Raw genomic sequence first — 12,914 nt, forward strand, 5'->3', positions numbered from 1 at the left:
CGGCTGAGGCTGATACGATCTTGCTTCGGCTATGTACTGATAAGCTTAAGACAATCATGGCTTCAGTAAGGGCTTCAGGAGCAGGGGCCTTTAGTGCTGTTGCAGGACATGTAAAGCGTGGTGTGAAAGGCCCCAGTGATTCCCGTCGGGCAAGTAGAAGGTATTTTAATGGCTCACTGACCCCAGTAGCCAGGCTGTCACCACCTCTCTCACAGGGTCCGCATTGTCTTGCTGTTAACTAGACATCAAGACCTCAGAAACCCAGGAGGCTCCAGCAGGCCCCTCTGACCAAGGGGCCATGAAAGAATGACATGGAAGAAAAACAAGAGTACCTCTAAAAATGTCTTAAAATCACATGGTTGGCTGGAGAGACCAGGAACAGAGACATATTTTTACATATCAGCCAACCACCGAAACATCAATTCTTCATGCAACTCTGGACTACAAAGGGAGTGCCCTGTACCCTAGTCATTATGTGATCGTCATGCTTAGGGTTATCTAAAAGGGAAGGAAATAGACCGTTTACACGGTCAAAGTTAGGTTTAGACTAGAGTGTAACAAATGCTTTATATTTGCCCCATGATGTATGGAAACCTTTTCAATGAAAGAAAAAGAGATGCCCAAAAAAATCGACATGCAAAAAACCCAACAATTAAATCAGAATTCCTGTTGTCATACTTGCAATGTTCTGGACTCTAAAGCACTTTAAACTCCAGGTATAGGCGGAGTTGGCCTTTAATGCAGGGCTGACAGACACCTTCCTTACTGTCTAGCCATGTGTTTAAAGGTCCAATGCATCCGTTTTTACCTCAATCGCAAATAATTTCTGGGTAACAAGGAATAACCTTTCTGTGATTGTTTTCAATTCAAATGAAGACAAAAATAGCTTCTTTAGCAAACAGCAATTTCTCAAGCAAGAAGCTTGCAAGGACTATCTGGGAATGGGGAGGGGAAAACGAAACATTTGCTGTTATTGACCAATAGGTTTTGAACTCTTTTTCTTATTGGTCTATTAACTAATTTATGCCATGGAAGGTAAAAACTCAATCCCACCAAAACAGGCTGAAATTTGCAGTTTTTTTTTGCAATTTTCAAATAGCTCTTACACTAAAAGGGCATTATCATCATTTTCACAATTTCACATTATTATCCCAACCTCATAGTGTGGGACTATATATAAAACACATGAAATCACGTTTTTTGACTGTACTGGGCCTTTAACCATGCAGATTACCTTTCTATCTAATAAACTATGTTAGAGTTTACACATCCTCTTCCAATCATAATGTGAGGAGATCAAAATAATAATAAAAACTGTTTACCAAATCTAACTCATTTTAAAATGTTGATTACTTCTCTGTGACATTATCATTCACCTGATGACAAGACAAGACATGTGAAAACCTTTTTTTGTTTGTTGTTAACGTATGATGGGGGTCCTGGGTCGCTGGTTTGCCTTGGTACCTGAGAAAGAGACCCCTGACATATACTATGCTATTATATTCGGTTCTGTTATGTAGACTATTATCATTATGGGATCTTGCAGACATTGATGTAGCTTTGGTCTAACTTTATGAAACGAGCACCATTCGTCTGAGTAGCCTGTTCTCTACGCGTAAAGTAGATTCTGATTCTACAATGGGGAAGATTTGTGGGCTTGACTCTCGTTGGCTGAGCGCTCCAAAGCGTCACCGTCTGTCACTGCTAAAGCCGTAGGCTTTCCCCTGGTCTCTCTAGTAGTATTAAACAAGTGTGGAGCTATAAGCTGTAAAGTGTGCCTGACATACGATTTACCTTTTTTAAACACTTAACGCCAATCTACATATGAGTAAAAAGATAACACCAATCAAGCGCATCCTGGAATTGCACTGCAGATCAAACTGTGGACGGCTTTTCTCACATTTTGTCACATTCAAATACTAAAGAAAGACCTAACTTGATGGAATAACGCGTTTTGAATCGAAAATATGGAAAATATATTATTACATCTGGTGCATTTGTTATTATTTTTAAATTCCAGTATCGGGGAAGTTTCATCCGTGGAGCCATCCGACATGACGCAGCACGAGAGCAATATCGAACAGGCTACGGATCACTCCTCCGCGCGCGAAACCGCATCTCGGGACATGGTCTCAATCAATATGTTCAAACTCTATGAAAAGTACAGTAAGGAGCCTCACCGTTATCGAGACGGAAATACCGTGAGAAGTTTTAAAGCTATTCCAAGTGAGTGTTCTCCTACATGTTCATATTTTACTGCAAGATACCAGAATATCACACTTAATATGAACGTGGTGGGCTGCTGACAGCTGTAGGCAGGGTACTTTGAACGCAGCAGCTAGAGTAGCCTTGGAACCATACAAAGTGACATAAACATAGTTTTGCAAGAGCAAAAAGTTAATAATAATTAAGTTGGGCTATTTGATTGTGTTTTATATAAGCATCAACCATGCCCTGTCACCGTTTTGGTATAGCCTCACTGTGATCAGAGAGTATGGGCTACTGTTACTATTCATGAGATGTTAGACAAGAGCCTATTATGACACTCACTCAGACACTATTAAAGGCACACAGACAACTCTATTCCGTGCTCTCCTAAGCATTTCCCTATGGCTGAGACCTATTCAGAGGCAATTTTTATTTTTCAAACATTAGTGGGAGTCAAGGGATGATATTAAGAATATTGTTTATGGTAGTCAAAATAGTGTGTATTGCAATCAGTGTAATCATGCCATATAATGATTGCACTGTAGCCTATTGCATGTGATGATATTTCACCCACAGATAATAATCAGTGGCTTTTATGACATTGTGGTTGCAGAAAAGCTGTGGAAAGTAGGCTACATGTTGAAAAAGAATGTGTAGAATTAAAAATGCTGTCGACACACATGATCATGCCTTTCTTTTCTTTGCAGGAGTCTCCGCGGACAGCGTGTGGCTCCATTTCAACCTGTCGACCATCCAGGAGTCGGAGGTCATCCTGTCCGCCACATTCCACTTCCTGGACCAGCGTCCCCGCCACCGGCCCTGGATCTGCCGGCGCTCCCGAAATGCTTCCTGTCGCCTCCAGCAGCTCCCCCCGTCCCAGCTCCTCTTCCGAGGAACGTCTCCAAACTCAGCCTTTGCCTCCCCGCTGGGCAACGTCACCCTGCCCCCTCCCAGGAGAGGGTCCTGGCAGACAAGGGAAGTCTCCGGTGTAGTCAAAGAGGCCCACGTCCTGGGAGAGCTCCTCATCTCTGTAGAGTTTGACTTTGGGGTGAGGCCCCAGAGGAACCAGGAGCGCCTCTCTCCAGCCAGCCTACCATACGTCCTGGTGTATGCCAACGACATGTCCATATCTGAGCCCAACAGCGTGGCCATGACCTTGCAGAGGTACGGGCCTTTCCCTTCAGGCGAGGAGCCCACCCGGTCCCCCAATGCATCTCCTCCAGCCTCCAGGCTGAAAAGAGAAGCAGTGTCCCCCCTGGACCAAATACAGAACAATGACCTGCCTGAAGTCCAGTTTCACACCCTGAAGAACCATGAACTATGGGAGAGCACTTATTTTGCTCCCAAGATTAAGCCCTCAATGAAACATGGGCGAAAGCAAGGCCAGGACAGCAGTGACGGCTTGAATAAGCCCCAGGTGCTGAGCTTTGATGAGAGGACCATGAAAAAGGCTCGCAGGAGACAGTGGAGTGAGCCCAGGGTCTGCGCCCGACGCTACCTGAGAGTGGACTTTGCAGACATCGGCTGGAGCGAGTGGGTGTTAGCCCCGAAAGCCTTTGATGCCTACTACTGTGCAGGCACCTGCAGATTTCCTATTCCAAAGGTAAGTTAGTGTAGTGTTTTACTTCAGTGTGTCGTGTAGTATTTTTTTAGTAAATAAAATGTTCCACTGTCTTGAAAATATGCTTGAAATTGATTTAATTCATCCGATGATACTGCATACAGGGTATGCTGTATTAAATACATGCCTGACAAATGTGATGTCATCCTCATATTTCCTTGTGAAAGAGAATCCCTCTCAACTCCAGCTTCTTTCCCTCTCTGGCTCCCAGTTTCTTCGGCCCTCGAACCACGCCACCATCCAGAGCATTGTGAGGGCGGTGGGAATCGTTCCCGGCATTCCGGAGCCCTGCTGTGTTCCGGACAGGATGAGCTCTCTGAGTGTTCTCTTCCTGGACCCCAGCCGGAACATGGTGCTGAAGGTTTACCCCAACATGTCTGTGGAGACCTGTGGCTGCCGGTAGAACCACCCGGGAAAGAGCCTCAATGCATAAATGCATAAAAAAAGATGACAATGAATCAGACAGAGTGGAGCAGGAGAGACATTCAGTCAATAGAGTACAAAAATAAATGCATCTTTGGATGAGACTACAATGGATGAACTCACCATGGAGGGAGATATGGATTATAGATAAGGGTTTTACGGGTGGTGGGATGCAGAGAACGCTATGTCTGACGCTCCGATGAGTGTGATTCACACAGGATTTCCTCTGTCATTCAGCAGCTCGACTGTAGGTGATTTGGGGACTGTTTGACTAACTGTCAGTTCCAAGCCTTCAGCCATCCAGAGCTGGCTCTTGATCTATACCCAGACTCCAGAGTAACTTAAATACTGGACCCTATTGCCATATACTGCACTTAGACTATTGGACTCAAGTCTTCCTACGGCACCAGACTCAAAAGCTCAACCTCTGTAAATAATATTGTAACTAATACAACTAAATGGGACTTTTTTTTTGTAAATAATTGATGGAATCCTAAACTATGCTTTGCCTGTCGTTTATGTAGTGTTCACTAGGTGTTTGAAATAATCTGCTAAAATAAATGGTTAATGCATGAGAGATTGTACTATTTTAATAAATAATTCCATATCGTTTTCTGACTGTATGCATACTGTGGTCATCTTATAGGTACTCACTGTGGAATATCAAATGTAATGGTTGCATTAGTTTGAATTAGGGATCCGCTGTCATCATTTTCAAAGAAAAGGGAGATACGCAGCACATTGCTGCCACCTGCTGTTTTGAAATAGAAAATAGTTACAAAATTGGCATTTTTGAAGATGTGGACCTGAGATTTATTGTTTTGATGTTATTGATGAAACAATTCACCACTAGTGCACAATTATTACATCCAACATTTTCAACATCATACTGTATGTACAGTTGATTCATGTAAAACTACCACAAAGGTGTTGAGAATATTGTGCTTATGTAACTTCTATTTCCCCATTACAGTTTTTCTCAATCGCTTTGGCTCATTTTCTGAATCCGTCTGAACATTATCTAAACTGTAAGTACAATTGTCACAACTGTTTTATGGGACATCACAACTCTATTGCACGTCTGCAAAAATGTAGTAACTCACCCAAAACATTTAATTCATGCTTCAAAACCTAATTACTGAGTCATTGAATTGGCCAATGCCACCAAAATGAAAAAAAAATTGTCATCGTGTGAGCAGTACTGGTCAAAATGTTTAGATGTTTTTTCACCATGACAGTCAACCCTGGAAATGTTTGTTATACACACATTTCAGTTTTGTTCTACTTTTTTTGTAGACACTGACTGCTTAATATCATATACAATAATGTCAGTTTTGTCTAGCTGAATGCTATTGTGTATCACACTGAGCTTTTTAGATACCGACTTCAACAGTAGATAAATGTTTACTGGGAGAAGTCAATACTGTACATTTGTATGTATACAGTAAAAAAAATGTGTAGCAATGTGTTACATGTAAAACAGGAAATTCACATTTGCATGTCCATTTTTACATATTTCTTACATGTAAAGTCATACACAGTGAACAGAAAAGTTGACACAAAATGGTAGTTCTGTAAAAAAACAATCAATTGTACCTCCTCACAGTACGTAACACTACAAGTTCCCTTCTTGGTGGACATCCTGTCACTCTTGTTGGCCTGGCAGGTCATTTTCCAATTTAGCAGACATCACAAACATTCCATGTCATAGATATTTATGGAATATACATGTATGTCTGACAGATTTTGATCATTCAAATGGATCATTTGGCACGTGATGGCTCACACGATGAAAGAATGCTTAGAAGTTGTGAAGAGTATGACAGTTTCAATGAGAATCAACTCGTCAGTTTTGATCAGCCATGTGCATGTAGTTATTGTGCAAATTGTAGACAATTGTACTTACTCTTTTGCACACGTGCCAAAACACGTGCAATTTGCTTAAATGAAAAGGAAATGCAAATCTGGTCTGAACAAGAAAGTAATTGTTTTGAAAATTTTGTTTTGAAAAAAATCATTCTCATTCGAGAATTGAGCCAAAGCGATTGAGAGAAACTGTAATTGAATTGTGAATATGTCCATTTTTTATCGTTTCTGCTTAAATTGCCAAAATATTGCCTAGATTGACTGTAAACTTAAATGGAAATAAACTGAATAGAACATAAAGTATAGTTTGTATAATGAAAAACATGGAAGATTGTGTGGCTTTGTAATCATTTTAGGATGATGTTGGCCTGAGTCCTCTTTGTGTATCATCATCCTATGATGATACACAAAGAGCATCCTACATACTTACAGTTTTAGTCAATAGGCTAATATTAGAATTAAAGGCTGCTCCAGGAATGTTTCGGAGATAGGAATGTGTTACTCATTTCAGACAGGTTAAGAAAGTCCCTTCATTTCCAATGCATTGGAAAATGTATGTCAGAGGATATTTCAATGGTCTTCACTCTGTTTTTAGGGAGGGGTGGGAGGAGTGCCCCTGACTCAGGCCAACGTCCTCAGACACATTTGCCTCTGATGTACCCCCCACGATGACACTGGATCCTAGCCACTGTATGACACACTGGTGATGAAGAAGGTGTTCTACCCAACATAGAATGATGCAGCTTGATTCATTCAGTGCTAGCAATTGAACCTGTAACTGAAATTGAAAAGTACATTTGTTACTGTTTTCTCTGTTGAACAAGTATGATATCTATATTGTATCTGAAAGATAAACAAGTCTTACTTTGTTCAGGGTTGGGTAGGTTACTTTCTAAATGTAATCCGTTACAATTACTAGTTACTGGTCCAAAATTGTACTCGGTAATATAACTTTGGGATTACCCAACCTCAGTAACATAATCACTTTTAGATTACTTTAATTATAATTATAATTACTTTTAGATTACTTTCCCCTTAAGAGGCATTAAAATAAGACAAAAAGGATCCATCAAATTAATTTGGTGTATCATTATAGTGGTTTCTGACTTGTGCCCAGACACGCTCAGATGGAACCAACTTATTATTATTCGACCATGCTGGTCATTTATGAACATTGAACATCTTGGCCATGTTCTGTTATAATCTCCACCCGGCACAGCCAGAAGAGGACTGGCCACCCCACATAGCCTGGTTCCTCTCTAGGTTTCTTCCTAGGTATTGGCCTTTCTAGGGAGTTTTTCCTAGCCACCGTGCTTCTACACCTGCATTGCTTTGAGATATCAGCTGATGTACGAAGGGCTATATAAATACATTTGATTTGATTTGATTTGATTTGATTTAAACTTGCACCTTTTTTTCATTGCTGAAATGAATGTCATTGAGAAAGCAGAAAGGTGTCATCAATTATTTTTATTGCAAACATCCTTTCTAAATTCAGTAGTAATCCAAGAAGCAATAATCTAGTTTTTCAAAAGTATCTGTAATCTGATTACAATACTTTAGCTGGTAATTTAATTCATTACAGTTGCAGTTTTTTTAATATTCAGATTACATGTACGTCAGTTACTCCCCAACCCTGATATGTATTTCACTGCCTTTCCGAACATATACATTTTGATTTCCGTTGGCCTGAGCTTTGACCCGCATGTGGGAAGCAAGAGAGAAGAATTTAGTAAAGTGTTTGTCAGTAGCCCCACAATTTCCAGCGTCTCTCTCATTATCGCAGTGTGTCTGCAAATGTTTACAGAATCTTCATTAACTTCAAGCCCTCTAACGATAACAAAGCCTAAAACAAGACATCAATGGTCGAGATAAGAATGGCCGTGCTACTATTTCGGTTGACATGAGGCTACTGTTTACTCTAGAGCATGGGAGTGGACCCCCAGAACTATAGCCCTAGCGTAGAAGAATCTCAATTTCAACAGATTGTCACCCAAAGTCAGTTTTAAATACATAGTGGGAACTGGGAAGGTAAAGCGTGTTGATTGTGAAGGATCTGATCTGAAGATGCAGTGCTCAAGGCGTTTCCTCTTCCAAATGTGTCTGAGTTTGCTGGTGTCCACGGGCTCCTGTCGGTGCAAACCACTGAACGATGTCCTCCAAAGTGAAGATCGCGGGGGCTTCTCTGAGACTTCCGAGCAGGACCTGGTCGAAGAGGAGGACAGGTTACACAGCTTTCTGGGAACCATGAAGGAAGAGTTTCTGAGGAAACTCAATTTATCCGATGTCCCACGGGAGCACAGCAAGATATACCCGCCGCCGTTCATGATTGAACTGTACAACAAGTATGCCTCCGACACGTCCTCGATGCCTCGTTCTGATGTCATTCGCAGCTTCACCGTTCAAGGTATGTACATAGGCAAGTCAAACATGAATTTGGGGGATTTTATCAATGATCACAACATTTTCATACATAGACACTGTATTATGTATGCTTATTAAGCCTGTGTGCCTCTAAGGCTGTTGATACAAATAAGTGATATCAAATATGAAACTATGTATGCCTTTTGCCCAATGTTGCAGATGTCAGTCACTCTGAAAAAAATGGCACCAAGTCAAAACACAGACTTCTGTTCAATGTAACTGTCCCAAATCACGAAGAGGTCAACATGGCAGAACTCAGGCTGTTCACCCTGCTGGATAATAGGACAACCTCAACCTCTACCAATGGGATCGGGGCTTCCATAAAGGTCTATGAAGTGGAGTATAAAGGAAACAAGGCCATTGCCCACCTTGTGGATGGGAAAGAGGTCATTGGGACTCATCACTCTTGGGAAACTTTCAATGTGACCACTGCCATCCAGAGTTGGGTCAAGTCGGGCCGCGGGGCCAGTGAGTTTGAAGTGGTGGTCGACAGGTGGGACTGTGGGCCTTTCAAAGGCGGAGGTTTGGACGTGAGCGTGGGCGTGGGCGTGGGCGTGGGCGTGGGCGTGGGCGTGGGCGTGAGGGATAACACGGCAGCTGCTTTGATAGTCTTCTCCGACGACCTGGGGAGCAGGAAGAGAGAAGCCAAGAAGGAGCTGAGGGAGATGATAGTTCATGAGGAAGAGACACTCTTCTCAGGGAGCGACTGGCAAGGGACCGACTACAATGAGATCCCCGTGGACCTACACCCCAGGCGGAAGAGGCAGGCGGACACCAACTACTGCCGACGGACTTCCATGCGAGTCAACTTCAAAGACATTGGCTGGGACCAGTGGATCGTAGCACCCCCTGAGTATGACGCCTTTGAGTGTAGAGGGGTGTGTTACTACCCCCTGACTGACGACATGACCCCTTCCAAACACGCCCTCATCCAGACCCTGGTCAATCTCAAGAACCCCAAAAAAGCCAACATGGCGTGTTGCGTTCCCACAAAACTCGACCCCATCACGGTCATGTACCAGGAGAATGGTGTCATCACTATACGACACCCGTACGAGGAGATGAAGGTGGCAAAGTGTGGATGTAGGTAGTGAGAGGTAACATCCATGGTGGTCCACTTTAACCCTTACTGTAAATCTGTACAGTTCTGTTGTGAGATGCATTTGAGTTATTTTATTGAGTATATGTTCAGCAAATGCACAGTCTGTCTAGAATAGCAATAAAGCCTATGATACAATATTTATAAATTATTTATGAGCGTTATCATTATTATTATTAGGGTTTTAGAAAATAATATAGATCATAAATTGGATCTACAGATGTAGGATCTTAGTTAGGTGCGCATGCAAAGCAATTACACAACTCTAGATTTCTTACATACTCATATTATTATTATTATTTAATTTATTCTGTTCTCTCAGACGCTTAAACGACTTAAGCTATGAACATGAATCCAACGTCCCAATGTGCAGACTGCCCCAACAGACTGGCCACCATTAGCATAAAAGAACTCACCAACAATAACTCTTGAAATGTTCAAGCTGGAGACACCAAACCAACTTTCACATTTCCAGACGATTCTAATTTCAGATTCTCTAAAACTTTAATCAACTAGAACGATAAACGTTTGCATAAATTAGCATAAAATAACTCACCAACAGTAGCTCTTGAACAGTACAAGTTAGAGACACTAAACCAACTGTCATATGTTCAGGCTATTGTAACTTCACATTCTTTCAAATCGTAATCAACTATAACTATATAAAGCGACCAGCGACTCCTGTGGCGGGCCGGGCGCAGTGCGCGCTAACCAAGGTTGCCAAATGCACGGGTGTTTCCTCCGACACATTGGTGCGGCTGGCTTCCGGGTTGGATGCGCGCTGTGTTAAGAAGCAGTGCGGCTTGGTTGGGTTCTGTATCGGAGGTCGCATGACTTTCAACCTTCCTCTCTCTCGAGCCCGTACCGGAGTTGTAGCGATGAGACAAGATAGTAGCTACTAAAAAAATAATTGGATACCAAGAAAAAGGGGTCAAATTCAACAACTAAAAAAACTTGCATCAATTATAACTATATATATGTGCATTCATTTGCATAACTCTTCAGCCATTCAAGCTAGAGACACTAAACCTACTTTCAAATGTTCAGGCTATCCTAACTTCAAATTCTTTAACACATGTATCAACTATGACTGAATAAATGTGCATAAAATAACTCCCCAACAGTACGTCTTAATCTGTTCAAGCTAGAAATACTGAAGCAACATTTAGATGTTCAGGCTATCCTAACTTGCAATTCTTGAAAACTTTCATAACGATAAAAATGTGCATACATTTGCATAAAATAACTCACCAAAAGTAACTCCTCAACTGTTCAAGCTAGAGACACCAAACCAACTTTCACATGTTCAGGCTATCCTAACTTCAATTATTTCTTTATTTTTGAACTATAACTATGGACATTTGCATACATTTACATAAAATAACCTACCAACCATAACTCTTGAACTGTTCAAGCTAGAGACACCAAACCAACTTTCACATGTTCATGCTATCGTATCAATCAAATCAATCCTTCACCAGCTAGCATGCACATCACATTTTCTTCAGAAAATACACTTTTCTAGTTTGATCACTCTTTTGTTGCTGAGGATTTTCCTGCACAGCAGGAAATGCAAACTTGTCGTGTATTGGAGTTTTTTTAAAGGATTCTCAAGTTTGTCATTACCTCTTTGACATTTCAGACTTGATTTGCCTAACAAAAAATTTAGCAACCCCTACAAAAATGTCCATTAATTATAATCCACATAATAATTCACATTTGTTGCAGGATTATTTTCCTGCTGTAGCAACCTGGCTCAAATTAAGATCCTACGTCTGTATTAAGTCTGTGTGCATCTGTAGTTTGATATCTATAACAAAATTAGCATGATATCTAAAGAGTTTGTACATAGTGTCGTTTATTTATCAGTTGGCTATGAGGACTATCTTGCTCTACAAGTTTTAATGGTATTAGAGTTTTAAGTATTTTTATAGCAGGGAATTTCTGATTATGACTTCTAAATTATTGCTTTGAATTAAATATGGATTGTTCTCATTAGTTTCATATTAGAGTCAGAGATTGTGGATTATAGGTAAAGGTTGCACTATTACATAACAGTGCATTTCTGTGCTGCAGTTGTACTATATGAATATTCAATGTGCATTTATAAAGTTAAACTTTTGTGGAAGTTCTTCATTGAATAATGTGTAAAGAGCGCACTCTACAGGTGAACAATAAGCAGTTGTCTCAACACATCCATAAAACTTAAAACGGAGTATCTTTTTGTAACTGTGTGTTCATTTGAATGTATAATTGTTCTATAAAGTAAGGAATTGGTTTGAATGTATTATTTTTTTCTTATATATCTTACTCCTTCATTCATTTTCAGTTATTTTGAATATCTTTGTAATTATTGAAACGCAAATACTGCACACACGTCTTAGTATTCAGTACATGTTGATCCCAACATGTCAAAACCAGACCATATTTCAGTTGTGAACAGGTCACATATTAGTCAATACCATAGTGGTAGATAAAGGACTCCAGTGCCCAAAAGTCCATTTTAGCACGAGCAGCGCCATTGAGGACTTCCGCCATTTTGAAGTAGTCAACTGAGTGGGATTTCCTATGGGCTTAGGAAGGATCACATAATTCCATCCAGGTCACCAGGAAGGATCAGCCAATGAATTATACTCGTGAGCAAACATTCCATAACTGCAGGTGGCAGTAAAGCGCCAACCTTGGCTTTATAGTTGTTCAAACAACACACTCCAGGTGGAATTGTGCACCCTTCGTCGAAAAATTATCTTACAAACGCCATTATGGGAAAGACACAATGAATTTGATGTCTATCTATAGTCAATGCACATCAATGTATTATAATCAGAGGTGATGTGTCCCCTCCTAATGAAGCTAATGTTTGTCAGGAGGGGATGAAAAAGTCTGGATGTAGACACTTACATCACCACTTGACAATAAAAACAAATAAAGCCCAGTCTTAATATACCACCTTTCCATTAAAACACTACATGACGTCTGATTTTAGCCTAATTAACCGAGACCACAATTGCCTAAATTAGTTCCTCCCCCTGATGACCTCCCCTCTATCCATATTAGTGCCAAACATGCCCTCTTAAATGACGCAGTGAGCAATGAACCGGGAGTGGAGTCTTAAAATGAGATTCCAGGTCCTGATTGGTCACAAAGAATCACCAGACGGGCTTATGTAAGACTGGGTATTAGAAGTTAAAGTGAGATTAACGTACATACTGTGCTGCAGCATTAGATTATATGTGGTTGCGTAATTATGGGTTGTAAAAATTCCCAGTGTTG

The 12,914-nt window shown here is 40.9% G+C and overlaps 2 protein-coding genes across 2 annotated transcripts; both read left to right on the forward strand.

Moving 5' to 3' along the window:
- Positions 1-1,733: 1,733 nt before the first annotated feature.
- LOC109870474 (growth/differentiation factor 10) lies at positions 1,734-5,237 on the forward strand. Its single transcript, XM_020460991.2, has 3 exons — positions 1,734-2,226; positions 2,916-3,811; positions 4,041-5,237. Exons 1-3 carry the CDS (start codon positions 1,968-1,970, stop codon positions 4,230-4,232), a joined length of 1,347 nt encoding a protein of 448 aa, XP_020316580.1. The 5' UTR covers positions 1,734-1,967; the 3' UTR covers positions 4,233-5,237.
- Positions 5,238-8,041: 2,804 nt separating this feature from the next.
- LOC109869929 (growth/differentiation factor 2-like) lies at positions 8,042-11,924 on the forward strand. Its single transcript, XM_020460240.2, has 2 exons — positions 8,042-8,525; positions 8,702-11,924. Exons 1-2 carry the CDS (start codon positions 8,186-8,188, stop codon positions 9,631-9,633), a joined length of 1,272 nt encoding a protein of 423 aa, XP_020315829.1. The 5' UTR covers positions 8,042-8,185; the 3' UTR covers positions 9,634-11,924.
- The last annotated feature ends 990 nt before the right edge of the window (positions 11,925-12,914 follow it).

The sequence above is a fragment of the Oncorhynchus kisutch genome, linkage group LG25, assembly GCF_002021735.2.
Source record: "Oncorhynchus kisutch isolate 150728-3 linkage group LG25, Okis_V2, whole genome shotgun sequence".
Lineage (NCBI taxonomy): Eukaryota > Metazoa > Chordata > Actinopteri > Salmoniformes > Salmonidae > Oncorhynchus > Oncorhynchus kisutch.

Coding starts and splice junctions, on each gene's coding strand:
- LOC109869929 (XM_020460240.2), top strand. CDS start 8,186: ATGCAGTGCTCAAGGCGTTTCCTCTTCCAAATGTGTCTGAGTTTGCTG. Junction 8,526..8,701: donor TCGCAGCTTCACCGTTCAAG/GTATGTACATAG, acceptor CCAATGTTGCAG/ATGTCAGTCACTCTGAAAAA.
- LOC109870474 (XM_020460991.2), top strand. CDS start 1,968: ATGGAAAATATATTATTACATCTGGTGCATTTGTTATTATTTTTAAAT. Junction 2,227..2,915: donor AAGTTTTAAAGCTATTCCAA/GTGAGTGTTCTC, acceptor TTTTCTTTGCAG/GAGTCTCCGCGGACAGCGTG. Junction 3,812..4,040: donor GCAGATTTCCTATTCCAAAG/GTAAGTTAGTGT, acceptor TCTGGCTCCCAG/TTTCTTCGGCCCTCGAACCA.